Source organism: Bacidia gigantensis (assembly GCF_019456465.1).
Source record: "Bacidia gigantensis strain McMullin 20006 chromosome Unknown contig_132, whole genome shotgun sequence".
In the NCBI taxonomy this organism is placed as follows: domain Eukaryota; kingdom Fungi; phylum Ascomycota; class Lecanoromycetes; order Lecanorales; family Ramalinaceae; genus Bacidia; species Bacidia gigantensis.
In genome coordinates, this window is record NW_025408592.1 from 730834 (window position 1) to 745600 (window position 14767).

Here is a 14767-nt window from a genome sequence, read left to right on the forward strand (position 1 = left end):
AGTGAGTGCTGGCCTTAGTCGTAAGAAATCAAGTCAGACTGCAGCTAGTGGACTATGTTACTCAGGCATGTCCTTTTATATTCATTAAGACAGTTCTCATATATACTACATATATTTCCTACATCCTTGTACATCAATCGAGCGCCTTCTTCCATCCCAATCGAGGTTGCCGGCCCATATATACAGGTGCTTTTGAAACTTGAAAGAATAACAACACTTCGCTTGATGATGAAATCTATTCACTGTCAAGTCTCCAGTCACGACTTATCCCAATTCCTCGTGTGGGCACGTCATTGGAAGGCTGGTCCGCGACGGCATTTGTACTAGTTCCCATTCTCTTATGCCTCTGTCCACGTTCATGTTCCAGGGCCTTAGTCCTCGGATCAAGGTTCGCGAGTGCGATATCCTGATGTATGGCCATACCATTCTGATCTCTTGGTATGGGAGGGACCACCTCATGAGCCGCATATGTTCCCGCCTCAAGCTGTGAAGGCTTTGAGCGCAAAGGTGGCTGAAAACCATCGTCATTGATTTTTGCAAATGAGGATCTTTTAGCGCTGAACTCCGGTTTTAGTGCCTGTGAGTCGTTCACGTAGGTTGTGGTTGTGCCAGTGATGCGTTCAATTCGCTCGCGGGCGCTGGGCGATAGGTGAGGATAGCACATCCGATAACTAAGCTCGACATCCAATGTTAGCGTCGTATACTTTGCACAAGCTGTTGCTACTCTTCCATGGTGTGGAGGTATTTATCCAATAGCTTTCTATCCTTGCGCTTTTCGAGCACATAAGGGAAAGCTACGTACCCTTGTCGGATCAGCGGACCAAAGGTGACGAGGCAAGGACAGAGAAGGCCAAGATTCATTTCGGTTATTGTCCAGAATTGAGACGTCGGTAAGCCCCCTATTGTGTGAGCGGTATCATTAGTTGAAGGAAAATTTAGAGGAGTGACCGAATTGTGTGCTGTTCGACCCAATAGAGAAAGAAGAGCAGTGGGAGCAAGACACCTGAACTCACACATGGGATCGTTCGCGTCGAACTTGTAGTAATAGACCAGCCGCGCAACGCTGGCTACGACGGTCAAAACGCCTAGACAGAAGATGGCACTCAATGCAAGCTTGTATCGGCGATCTTTGTTCAGGCCCCAAATTACTACCATAGGAAGAAACAGCAGTATAGTATCTGTTGCAATATTGAAACCACAGTTTGCTAGGAAAAGCTGCTTGCCGTCAATCTGGCGCGTTGCTTTGAATCCAGCTGGAGGAAATTTCAGATTTAGCTGTAAACTCAACAGAAGCAACGTCTTGGACTTGTACTTACGATTCCAATTGGAGTTGACAGGGAAAGCCGCGCAGAAATCTGCTACCATTGACCCGATCGCATATCCAGCATAGCAGAAGATTAGGAACCAACAGACATTCTTAACCCATCGCTGGATAAAAACTCGGCGATACAAGAGGACGAGGGAAATGCGTGAGATCGGATATGAGGTAGTATATAGAACGTTCCAAGCATATGCAGTCTATGAATGAGTTAGAGATTTGTGTAAGAGTGCGAGATTCGAATGATTGAGCAGTGGACTCGCCTTTCCGAACTGTTCGAATCTGGGCTTGTTGAGGGTATTGGAGTAGGTATGGCGGCAGAAGCCACCATTGTATGTGACATTCAAGGAACAAGTTTGCGCTCCCATTGACAGAAACTGGACCGAAAGGTCAGCTTACCCGTATGGACTTGAGTAAATTTCGATGATTGGACCCTCACCCATCCGACAAGAAGTATATAGTCATCAATTTTCAAGTCGATCTTTGCAATCCTCCGTGCCCACAGCCTCATGCCAACAGCGGCTGTAACAATGCTCATCAAGGTGATGGTAAAGGTATTCAATCCTTCACAATTGAAGTCACCGGCATGCGCGATCTGGTAATCCATGTTCGCCTGCGTCAACACCATCTTGCCCGGTAGGAAGACGGAGACAGGAATCTCGTGGATCGCATCGGCCATGGTTGCGAATCGCTAACATGCCCTGACCGATCGTCGTGGTGTTGCAGGTCGGATGAAAGTGAGGATACGCAGGGAGGGAGATCTCCCTAATAATCAGAAAGCATGTTGAAGTGGACGCCCACGGCATTCTCGTCCGTGCACACTGCCTGCACGAGTGTACCTGCAGGCGCAATTCCCCGAGGTTGGTTCCAAGGACGGATTGAACCTACATTGGTAGCAGAATTCACAAAGGTCTAAATAATATGAAAGCCTAATCCCTCAATCGTATTCTTTGTCGCTCCATGATGAGGCATCAACAACGGACCGTCAACTCGAACGTGGTCAATCATTGATCAGGGGTCTGCCCTCAATGATAATGGCACCACGACTGCCGATGTCTCTTGCCAGAAACCATGTCGACTGCCGTGTGAGACCGCTGCGAGTGATATAATTTGAGTTGTAGTAGCTGCCACTGCTACGCCTGAAGAAGAGTAGCGTTTCCCCGCATAGACTTGGCTGAAAAGCCACGAGGACTGATAACCGAGGGAAGATGTCCGTGTATAAGATGACAATAATATATCATGAGTTGCCAGCAAGGACCCTCCAGGTCCTCTCTATCTTGTTTCCCAGGGATCAGATTTCGAGATTGCTGAGTCATCCTGCATGATGACGGCAATGGTGCCAAGGACTCGAACCGATTTTGCAGCTTGCGAAGACGGATAGAAAACAGGCTTTGATGCTGGTGTTGCACTCAACGCTGCATTCAGAAGAGACTTCTCTGCGTGCTTTGCATGCGAAATTGAAGGTCCTTTACTACACTTCCAATGCTGACTCGTCTCTTCTACATTCTCCTCAACATATTCTTTCCTCCTGCGACGATCCTTCTACTTGCAGGTCCATATGCAGATTTCTCGCTGTCATGTATCCTCTTCATATGTGGCGTCATACCCGCCCATATCCACGGCTTCTACCTCACCTGCACCTATTTTCACCGCCGTAAGAAAGTGAGGAAGGGCCGGTGGCCTGGTGGGCCCAAGACATTGATTTTCTGCGAAAAAGTATGGATGGGTGGAGCAAGTCCAAGGCAATGGGAGCAATTGCGACATCATCAGAATGAGAATAAGGCCAACAATGGCAGACGGGTCAGCAGGGCACCTAGCCGAGGCGCTGAATCAAGAACAAGTCATTTCGGTCCTGATATGACTCTACAACCTGACGGAGGGAGAATGGGTGGTCATGTCAACCATTCGATACGCGATAGACGATCTATTGTGGGTGAGCTCAAAGGGCGAGGCTAACGACAGGAAACATAGGGACGAGGGGACCGGCAATAATCCTCGAAATGGGTGAAGTTCTAGCATTATGATCATGATTGATAATTCTTATGATAATTGAAGAAGATGTTCTTGCAATCTCGGTGCTACCTGTGAGCTGTGAGCGGTGAGGATGATGTCACGTTTTTACGATTAGGGCAAGCACGCCCTAGAAGCAGGCATGCCGGGAAACGAAGTGTCGGTTTTTCACCAACTTTCGTTTTTTTCTGCTCCGCCCCTGAAGCAACATGGATCCTAGCTACAATTCGTCTGACGATGAACCAATGGCCCCCCCAAATCCTTGGGCCCACCTCGGAGCAGCGAGCCTTGCTTCGATGCTGGCTATTGAGGATCCGATGCAAGAAAGGATCGCGGGCAAGCGAGCTTTCAAGGAAACAACTCTCGTTACCGACACTCCACAGGGAGCACAAAGGATGCACATGTGGCTGAACCGCTTCCATCTATTTCGGAAGCAAATATTAGGAATCGGGTACGTCACCGTGACGCTTCTCTGACTCAAAAGACCAAGCTGATGTAGAAGCCAATTGCAGCCCCAAGGAAACACCAACTGGTGAGCAGATTGAACGCTTCAGCAACACGATCGTCAAGCACATGCAACCACAGGCAGGGGGCGTGCCTTCGTTAGGATCCTTGAAGAATGGCATTGTAGATCTGAAAAGGGCTTTCCTTTTCTATTTCCCTACATTTCAGCTATCAAACCATGAAGAATGTAGGATAGCAGAAAATCTACTTCGTCTAGTCCAAGAGGGGTTTTTAACTAGGAAGGTAAAACGAGAATCACATTGGGTTGGCTCTAGGATGATTCGCACTATGATCAACAGCTTACTTCAGGATGCGTTTGACTACGGAACTATGAACTGGGACATTACTTTGTACAGAGTTATGAGCTTGGTGGTTTACAGCGCCACTGCGGCGCGCGCTGGAGATCTTTCGACCGATACTGCGAATGCTAATGCAGGCATCTTGACGTATCTAATGTATCAAGATATTGCTATGAGATTCATCCCCGGCGGATCTGAGCTCAAGGATCTATTCTGTCAAATCACAATGCGGGGTCAAAAAGGATCAAAGTAAGAATGTCTTTTTGAAGCAGTATGCACAAGTGATAGCTGTGGAAACTCGAAGCTAATCAATCTTTGCTTCCTCTAGGACCAACGAGCATGCCAACAGAACTGTTGTTTGCAAAGCGCTAGACGATACTAATAACAATGTCCTATGTCCTATCAACATGATCCTTATCACCGCTCTGAGGCAAGGTAATGTCTTTGGTACCAACATCGACGAAGTGCTTCGACTTGCCCGTAAGCGTAGGGACAAAACCAGTCTGTGGCATCACCCTGAGCGACCTGTTTTCTGCCAAATGACGAATGCTTCGTTGCTTGCGGTCGACAAACCTGCTTACAAAAATCAGTTTAATCGAATTGTTGGGAGGGCAGGCCAAGTGGCGGGAGTATTAGCTAAAATACGTTCCCATGATCTTCGTCGAGGGGGAGCGCGTGAAGCAGCCCTGTTGCCTCAAATTAATGGTATAGCAACTCCCGGTGTTGCTTCTGTACTTGGGCATAGTCACATGTCCTTGCAAACGGGGGTAACACAACATTACGTTGGCGGAATGACCCATGACGTCTGGACAGACCGAGTCAACCTGGGTCCGCAACATCCGTTGGCAATGGAACCTATGATTGATGCTTCAGCAGGAAGGACATCAAATAGAAAGCGCACGATAGGAGCTAGGCAGATACGCGAATATTGTGAAGCAAATGGATTCGACCCGGATGACACTAATCAGCGTGACAGGGTGAGAAAGAGATTAAAGAAAGCAGAACATGAGCAACTTATCAAGCAGCACCTCAATGCTTCTGTTGAAGACACGGAGGAAGGATTCCCTCACGCCCTGTCGTTGGTGGAGCGTCCTTCACCTGTTGAAGCAAACCCAGCAGATGTGCTCGAAGCAGGGAGTGAGCTTGCCACCAGAGGAGCAGGCCCCACTGGAAGCCGTAGCATGATGACTATGTCAAGGCAAGATGATCCTGAAGTCGATGAATTCCCCATAGACGAAGATCTGCTCGAAGCAGGAATGGAGCTTTCCGCCGGACTAGTCAATAATCCAAACAAAAGTCCCAACACGCTACCTATGTCTAACATCGAAGCAAAAGATCCTGATGTGGACGAGTATCCTGTGGACGAAGACCTCCTTGAAGCGGGGATTGAGCTTTCAAAGGACATTCCAATTGATCCGCGCTTGCTTGAAGAAAACACCGATGTTGCAGACCCAGCTGATGAAAACATAAGTATCAATCTTGCAGATCTAGTTGCCGGAAACACGAGCACTGAACTTGCCGATGCTATGGAAGCAGCTGCTTGGGATATCACACAAGCGACCGAAGAAGATAAAGCACTAGCATTCGATGGAATGGAACCCATAGCTTTCATAAGAAAGCTGTCAACGATCAACACCTTCGCCCACTCACAAAGAGTGGGAGATCCTGCCGCTTTCATGGAAAGCTTGAAAGGGAACGGCAAAAGTCCGCCTGTACGGTTCATACATGCTTGCCGGAACAAACGTTTCGGATGTGAGTATACTCATCAGAGCTCGACCAGCATGGCAGGCCACGAGCCCAAGTGTATCTTAACATCCGACGAGGCTTTCGAAGAAAAAAAGCGTAAAGATGAAGCAAGAGTGCATCCCTGCACATTTGATGATTGTGAAGCAGTTTACAAGACTGAGAGATCTTTGAAAGATCACGTTAAAAAAATGCATAAGTTCACACCTCGGCGATGTCAAAGCAAAGGCTGTGCGGATGATACAATTTGGCAAGATCACAAGGCTCTCGAAAAGCACAAAAGGACTGTTCACTGGGACAGCGAAGATACCTTTACTGCAATCAAATGCAAAGTCCCATCTTGCTCGTCTGACAAGGTCTACACGACCCGACGCCAATACCAGAAGCACCTCACGGGGCACGGCCTCCATACGGAGGAATCAAAATTTCCATACTATGATGTTGCGGATCAAAAGCCGATCCATCGGGGCAAATACGAGCCCAAGAAGTGCACATATGCTGGTTGCACATCAGATCATATCTATCCTGACCGTCCTTCATATCAACAACATCTCCTCAAGACACATGGCCTGACTTTGGAAGAGAGACACAAGTATGAGGAGGGCGTTCGCTGAATCTGCTTCGGTGTTCTTGATCGATGCGAAAAACTGCTTACTCAGGAATGTTGCTTCCCCCTGGTCTCTTACTTGGAATGGCACTATAATTGAAGATTTTGCTTCAACTTATCTTGCTGCATAAGTATGAGGTCTATACTCGGAGAATTTGCTTCAACTTATTTCGTTGCGTCGATGTTAGCTAATGTGGAAAATGTTCTATCTACTAGTGGAGCAAGAGCTTCATGCTGTTTGAGAAGTCTGTGGCAGTTGGCAATTCTGGTGCTTCTATAATTGTAGGCTTGACTTGTACATATATACTTGAAGCTCTTTGCTTCAATAACTGGGTATAACAATCATGACACGAGTACTTTCGCATCACTGCTTGAAGATGAATAGGCATGCTTCAAATGCTTGAATCACATCCACGTATTTTGAAGACTTTCTCTTGGCCAGAAGTGCGTTATCCTTTCTCCCAAAGTACCGCGACGTAGCTCTTTGACCGAGGCAGACTGTACGAATAATTCATTTGAATACTATCCGCTTCAAGCGCTAGTCGAGGTATAGGAGATACATTATCATAGGAACGGCGTGAGGTAGTTTGCTTCCTTTTCTCCTTGGCAGGTCAAGCAATTCTTTTGTTATAATATTTCGCAATCGCAAAGCATATCTCAGCCCCGACAAAAGAAGTACGTGCATGAGCTCTTGTTCAATTTTGCTGATCGCTCTGGACACTCATGATGAAGCAGCGTCAGCGACCTGGCAAATAAATTTGCCAGAATATCATCCAACACCAAATTAAGTGCCAGCTTCGGGCTCATTCAACTAGCCCACACAAGATGTCCAGATTCCCACGTACCTGCTCTGGCGAATCTTTCCTGCTTCACAAAAACGAGAGGCTGACGTTGAGGTATGACACGAGGAGTGATAATGTTCTGTTTTTTCTTGATCCTCGAGCAAAAGCATGCGTGAGCAAATGACTACCAGGATCTGCCAAGTCATAGGATCTTGCTGAATTCAAGCAGAGGGTATCAGCGAAACAAAGTCAGATAACATCTAGGATCGAGAGAAAGGTGTATGGAAGCGAAGCCTGAGGAGAGTCTGAAGCATATCATGGAATTACAATTCTGTCTGTTATTTGCCCAACGTCATGAAGTCGCCACTGAGTTCGGCTGTGCATCGCTGCAGAGCCCCCCAAACGCTTCTCCGAGGGCTGTTGCACTTCCATCGGACTTCGTCAAGCTCGGGTCACAAGTACCACCCGGCAATCCGTTAGCACCTGCACCAGCCTCTCCACTATTCCAAAAGATCTTCTCAATGACTGGACCACGATCAGGCGATCCTTGGCCAGGCTGAGCTCACTCCGCGTTCAATCCCTGTATTCCCTTGTACACGTCTTTCATCCATTGAATCATTGCTGTTTCGTCCATAGTACAGTCATGGGTGCTCGAAGGAGACAGCTCTGTAAGCCAAATCTTCTGGTCGGGGAAAGTTGTGTGAAGTTCTCGGCAGCCGTCAATGACACCTTGAGCTGTGTGTGAGTAGATGTGGTAAGAGATGACGTCGATTTGACCCATGCAATTTATGCCCTGCGCTGCGCACGCATCACGGAATTGCGTGAGCCATGGTAGATCCTGGGCACATCCCGGGGACAGATACTTGGTTTTTGGGTGCGGAGTTGAAAAGAAATCCTTCAGTTGAGTTGCTGCTTCTCCAGGCGTGGCTGTAAGCGTGTACCCCAAATAGGAAGAATCGGGCTACATGATACAAGTAGATAGTCAGTTACGGAGCTGCTCGTGGGCTTTGGAGACGCATCCGAGAATGATCATGGCAAAGAGGGGAAGAGATCGAAGTTCCTGCAAAGGGTCTTCACGCCGCCGCTGGTGCGCGCTACATACACGTACCTCATTGTATAGAGCCAAGTAATCTGGCGGGCTGGTCTTCAGCATGTCAATGCCAGCTGCTATATCATTCCTGTCCATGACCATGTGGACTTGCGCGGCGTTAAGCGCATCATTAGACTTTATCGGAGCGTAGCTTTGTTTCTTGTCAAGTGTACTGAGAGAAAAGCCAACTGTAGTTGGTAAGCGGCGGCGCATCAGAAAGGAGAGAGATACTAGCATACTCCAACCATCAACACCTAGTCCTGCCAGTGTGCTCCAAGTTGTATCTGGAAAGCCAGGGGCTTTTCCGGCCACTGTATTGAACACAACGTTGCGGAATCCTGGGCAGCCGTTGGAACCTGAAGCTGGTGGATTTGTTGTGCCACCTTCGACGTACAATCATCAGCTTCAGTGCAATAAGAACGCTGGCAGACTTCGTACCGGGTTGCAACGAAACAGTACTGCCATTTCCCACTGATGTTATACCAGTGGTATCACTAGTCGTAGAATTTTCTCCGGAGCCTTCTGTAGTCCCATTGGTGGTATCTCCACTGCCGAGCGGTACAGCAGAGGAGGCCGAGGAACTGGAAAGTGCGAGAAACTGGGCTGCTTTCTGGCCACTCTGAGCAGTACCATTGCCGGCCCCTCCAACTTGTGGATTGCAATCACGCCTATATTTCTTAAAGCGCCTTGCGTCGCTGCCTGCAGCTAAGAGTAGGAGAACAGAAAGGAAAGACAGCTTCATGGTGTGAAAGAATGGCAAAACGCAAGTCAAAGATGGCACCTTGCACTCAAACGAACGACTGACAACAGGACGCACCTAGACATAGCAGGGGACGCTGGTATAATGTAGGATATATGAGATTGAGTTTGCGGATTGAATCGTTTCATTCTCTTCGTGAGCCTTGTGCAACCCAGGCACACCAGGATCCTGGGTGGTTTCATGTAGACGGGCGGCCAAAGAACGCTCTTCGCAATAATGAATAATGATGAATGGTGGAAGGCGAAGGAGCTCGGAGAAAGAGCAGCGCTGCGAGTGCTAGAGGTGAGAGAGAGCCTAGCTTGTTCCGCTTGTTCCGCTTGTCTAGCCTGTCGATGAAACTAATCCGTGTAATTATACTAATAATTGACAATCCCGCGCGAATTGCAGTCTTTTGCGCGCGGGAGCAATCACCCAGCCCGAACGCCGCAAATGTTGAAACTCCGCCACCCTTAATAATATTACACCATCATCTGGACCCCGGAGCCTCCATTCTAATTTGGACTCGCATCGGCTCAGGTTCTTGGGTGGGGGCCAGGGCCTTCGTTAAGGACGGTGCGACACATGCAGGCTTGACCATTTCTCGGGGAAAACGAAGCAGGCGCTTGGCCGCTTTTCTGTACACAAAATATCTGTCGTGCTGCGTGCGAGCTGGGTATCATACCTTTTCTCCATCATCATCGTCATCATTCCAGTGCTTCGCAATGTCTCGGGCCAGTCCGCCCCTGAGCCTTCGGAGCAGCTCTACTCCCGTATCACTCTTAGAGGTGCCCTCCCTCCAATCCCACCCCCGCTTGATTGCCTGTTGCGACTTTCCAGCGCTGCTGTTACCATCCATATCTTCTGAATCGAGCGAATTGAGCATCGAATCCCCCACCAACGAAAAGCTGCTGGTGTCCGATTTACTACTCATAGACTTGAGCAATTGTGGCGGTGACAGCCGTTTCGCTTGGTCATGGTATGAGGCTATCGTCGATCGATAGAAATTGTCGCATCGGTCGAAGGTGCTTTGATCGACAGCTTCCAAATCTTCAACGATCTTGAGAAGATGCAAACACTGCGCCAAGGGGAGGAGACCTGTTGATTCTGGACTCAAGTCAGTATGATTAATCCAAGAAGATCTCGAACGCACTGCAGATCCAGACTCCCGACGGAGACGATGCGTGTGTTGATCAATGAAATGGGATTTTCTTACCATCCACGAAAACTGAAACCTCTCCGAGGAGTACCAATAGGCCATCAACATTTATGACGGCGCCCGCATGGTCGTCATAGAGACCGCCATGGATGTTGTCGGCTGCACTGTTAGTAATCGTGATCAGACGTCTGAAAGCAGCTTCTTTGCGGGCGATTTCCATTGTAGAATCCTCTGTAGCCTTGCGCTGGATCTCATTGTCACGGATGTCATAAAACTCGCGCAGAGCTGCGTAGCCTGTGAAGAGGCTGTGCAGCAGAGCTGCAGCCGCTGGGTCGTTCTCTGCAATGTTGACGAATATCCCACACGGTATGTTGAGAAAGACGCCTAAAGTTGCATCAAGAGATGATGTAGACGGAAAACTTGTCGATCTGACCAACGATACAGATATTAACAAATCAAGCACATCCCTCACCCTCGTCTCAAGTCCTGCCCTGGCATAATATAGAAGCATCGTACCATAGGATTCGGTGTTTTTTGAGACGTGATCCGCGTAATTCTGCATGTTGAGAATAATGGTTAGCTTATGCGTCAGCATGAAAGACATGGAAAACAGACCGTTGCAATGGTTCGAGCTTCTTGAGCCATGTCACATCTTGTGCATATTGAGAGAGCCATATCGACGTGCTGATCGTCTACGAGATCCTGCTGATACAAGACTTTACGGATTTCGGTCTTAGAAAGCTTTTCGTCCCCCAATCGTGCAAGTATGTCAACGGCCAGCTGCCAGCCTTCTCGTTTCAATTTGCCCTTTTCGTCATATTCGACAGGACCGTGCGAAGAGACCGCATTCGAGTATTCCTTCATCAAGGTATCGCGGCGTAGTCCCACGTCTGATTCGTGGTAGCTGTCTAGAACCATGAGGTCACTCTCGTCCAATTCATCGCTGAAAGTGTTGGGAGATATTGTAGTTGTAGACCATCCTCCAAGGGTCGCAATTTCTGCCACTGTAACTGCGACTGGGAGAGACCATGAACGGAGAAGGCTCAGGATCCCCTGAAAATCTCCCTCGAAGACTGAAGCAAGAGCTACCTGTGTCAAGGAATTTGAGTTAACCTGGAAACTGAAATCATCGTTGTCATCGATGGCATGATGAAAGGCTGTCCTTAAACGATCTACATAGGCGGCTTCTGGATCCATATCGACCAATCTTTGTCCCTCCGATTGATATTTTCTGAGGGAGCGTTTCGTCTTGGAGAGATCTCCGACCGCCAATCGCTCCTCTTCATGTCCATTCCACCAGACAGTCAGCCCTACAGTCGCTTCTATCCAATCTTGCGCAGAGGAGAGAACCTCGGCCTCGCTGCCGAGCAAAACGCCATACAGTGCCCGTAAATTTTGATAGATAGACCATGGTACATAGCTGGTGGCTTCACGATTGTTCTGGCTACTGCTCATAGCACTGCGAATCTCGACGCTGCCAGCTTGATGAAGAGCACCGGCATCTTGTTTCCGACCTTCTACAGGATAATTTAGGTCGTGGAGAGCTTGATTGACCAGCCCGCGAAATCTTGACCAGTCAATCCCGGTAACGTGCCAGTCGTCATCTCTAATTGCAGGGCACTGTCTCATTATTTCAGTGGCTTCCCTAATTGCAGCATATATGTTGGCAACTTGAGTCTTCGTGTAAGACTCCGTTTGTCCATCCTCAGAAGCGCCACTAGGCGTAAGAAAGTCAGACGATCTCAGCAATGAGATGGCGCGCTGAATCTTGCCACGCAATACAAGATTGAATACAACATCCCAAAAGTTGGTGTTGACTGCCGGATTAGGACGTGTGTTTTCCACCGTCTGGAGAGTTTGCTCCCATTCATTGTGATTCTCGTCCAGCCAAGAGATCAGGACCTTGGGTACAGCAGTTTCATTTGGAAGGCTAGACATCTCACCAGGATGTGTCGACGATCCGACCGGACCTCGAGAATTTGCGAAGGCAAGCGCATTTTTGCCTCTTGCTTGTGGGGGGTGGTGCAGGCGTAGTAGAAGATCGCTAATGAATACTGCTCTTGAAAGCTTCGGTTCTTGGTCTGATGGTCCAATTTTCATTTTAGCTTCCCCTGTGACGAGGCTTCCTTCAGCTTGTGCTTGACCCTAATTTGTCTAGTCCACAATCTAGAAAGCCTCTCTGAGGCTCTTGCAAAGGCCAATCGTTGGTCGCTAGAAAGTCCATCACAATCCCTTACATCTGAATAGAGAGTAGCTACAATTTCCTCAGTGCCGATAATGAAATCATTGGTTTCTTCAAGTGGGGCCGTCCCCTGCCGTCGGGCTACGTCTCTTGTGATGCTCGGTAACGCTGAATTTTGTCTCTTGTCGGGAAGACGTTTTTTGATTGAAGGAGGACTTGCGTTCCTGAGAACGCCTTGGAGGGATCGCTTCACGCCCTTTTCTGGTGACTGAAGCATTGTCATATTTGATGAGCGTGCGTTCCCAGTCTTGAGTTTAAGGATTGAGTTACGCAAAGGCGATGGCGTAATTTTTGAAATGCTATTACGGCCAAAGCTCAATGATCCCTGATCGCTGGCCATCGAGTCTCTAAGGCTACTCTCATTCTCTGCCATCATTGCTGACTCGTTCATGACTTGTCGCTTTTGAGCCGACCCGACGGCGCCTCGATAATCATTCTGAGAGCCGTTTAGAGAAAAATCCAAGTCACTTCCTCCAGCTATACTGCCGTTGATGCTACTGATGTTGAATCTATTACTGTTGTCAAAGCGCAGAGATGCTTTGTTTATGCTTGACCTGGGCGATCCTCTTCTCTGTGAGCGAGATGTGGAGCGGTGGCCATCTTGCGATTGATAGAGTGGAGAACTTCTTCCAATATGGGAGCTCCCCAAGATAGATGAAGGGGGAGGATCTGATGGTGTGAAGGAAGCAATGGACGAGGGAGGAGGTCCAGCCGGCGTCGTTGAAGGATTCGAGGCTAAGAACGACGAATGTTGAAAGCTATTATGCCGTTTCGCGGAGGTATCGGGCGTCGAGGGCGTCGAGGAGCTAAACGCGAGGGGCACTTGAAAGGTAGGCATGTTGCAACTGTCCCTTCCCAATGAGATTTACGGACACCTGCTATCCAGGGTTACTCGGCTTTCTCGCCCGAGGACTCCAGGAGTTGAGTAGTGAAGCTACATGAACGCTATGGCTAGAATTTACAAAATAAAAATAAGACAGAGGGATCGCGCTAGGGCTGCGCGGTTGTTCCTGGCTTAACACGGCGGCTTATTGTTGTTCCTGCCACCCGGCCCCGATTCTGATACGTTCTATAAACTTATGGGGCCACTTGCACAGCTGGCAACTCTACACAGGGAGTCGCCTTTGACAAAGGTGACCAGGCAAGACGTTACTCCAGGAAGAGAACGTGGAGTGACCCTTACTGCCCTCAGGACTCGGAAGCAGAATAGGCATGGGGTCTCGCAAAGCACGCCAACAATGATCGACTCTTGAGAAATGATGTGACAGCATGACTATCAGGACTTCAGAATGGCTGCTGTCCCTGCACTAGCTTCATCGTGTCGATCTAGAGCGATGAATCTCCCCCATTCCCGTGGCTCACCAAAGATTGCACGATCTCATTCGTCCGGAGGAAGTGTGCTGAAAATAGCGTATGAACTCGAGATATGCGAGGACGTAGGGCAGACGATAGAACATGGCTCAAGGCTCAATATCAGCTCAGGCTTCTCGCGGTATGCCTTGCTCGTTCCTACACCCTAGAGCCGCAAACTAGCGGTTCGTGATTCGGCCACAAGATCCACCTCGGTCAATACACGAACACATGAAATCATGCTTGCACAAGAGCCCCTACTAAGCTTACTGACCACCCAACCCTTTGCGAGGCATTTACTTTGCGCAAAAACTCTTCAGTCTTGGGGCGCATTCCCTACGAAACGGGCCCTCAGCCACTCTTCCGGATGCAACCGCCCTCGCATGTCAAGCTAAGGTAACCGTATTAGTGTCTTATCATAGAAGGACCCACCGTCCTGTCGTTCATACGGTCCTAAGGGCCAAATCTCAAACATGCGTAACTGTAATGTATTGTCCGCACGGGCGACCATCGCATATTTTCAATACCGCCCGCGTAAACGTAGTTTTGGCCTACAGGACGGTATGGCCCACAGTACCGTGAGTCCTTCTATCGCTTGGCGTCGAACTACTACAGTCTATAAGCTGACTACCATCATATACACAGCCCTGCGGCCTTGGACCATGCTCCTCATGGTTAGCATATGTACCTGTGATGCCTACCCTTGCTACCTTCTGCTACTATTCTCAGCGAGAGTCTACTCATATTCCTGCCCCTGATCTGACGGAGGCTAGCATGCAGCCACGGCGGTGGGCTTGAAGAAATCCCCGACCCTACAGACGCTTCTCCATCCAGCATGCTTAGTACAAACCAATCACCTCGTTCCGTTGCTTTCTTCAACCATTCCGCCCTTTCAGCATAAGCATATTGCGCAATCCTCTGGTCGAG

General features: G+C 48.8%; 3 protein-coding genes across 3 annotated transcripts; 1 reads left to right on the forward strand and 2 right to left on the reverse strand.

Moving 5' to 3' along the window:
* Positions 1 to 235: 235 nt before the first annotated feature.
* On the reverse strand, positions 236 to 1997 carry KY384_001500 (uncharacterized protein; the record flags this gene model as incomplete). The annotated part of the gene is made up of 3 exons (XM_044810030.1): positions 236 to 671; positions 725 to 1355; positions 1718 to 1997. The coding sequence occupies 3 exons, from the start codon at positions 1995 to 1997 to the stop codon at positions 236 to 238; spliced, it is 1347 nt and encodes a 448-aa protein (XP_044673042.1).
* Positions 1998 to 3537: 1540 nt separating this feature from the next.
* Positions 3538 to 6488, forward strand: KY384_001501 (uncharacterized protein; the record flags this gene model as incomplete). Its single annotated transcript, XM_044810031.1, has 3 exons — positions 3538 to 3779; positions 3841 to 4380; positions 4460 to 6488. The coding sequence occupies 3 exons, from the start codon at positions 3538 to 3540 to the stop codon at positions 6486 to 6488; spliced, it is 2811 nt and encodes a 936-aa protein (XP_044673043.1).
* A 1337-nt stretch (positions 6489 to 7825) lies between these two features.
* KY384_001502 (uncharacterized protein) lies at positions 7826 to 12713 on the reverse strand (the record flags this gene model as incomplete). Its single annotated transcript, XM_044810032.1, has 8 exons — positions 7826 to 8224; positions 8372 to 8541; positions 8593 to 8736; positions 8792 to 9170; positions 9775 to 10196; positions 10306 to 10804; positions 10864 to 12393; positions 12486 to 12713. The coding sequence occupies 8 exons, from the start codon at positions 12711 to 12713 to the stop codon at positions 7826 to 7828; spliced, it is 3771 nt and encodes a 1256-aa protein (XP_044673044.1).
* Between the last annotated feature and the right edge of the window lie 2054 nt (positions 12714 to 14767).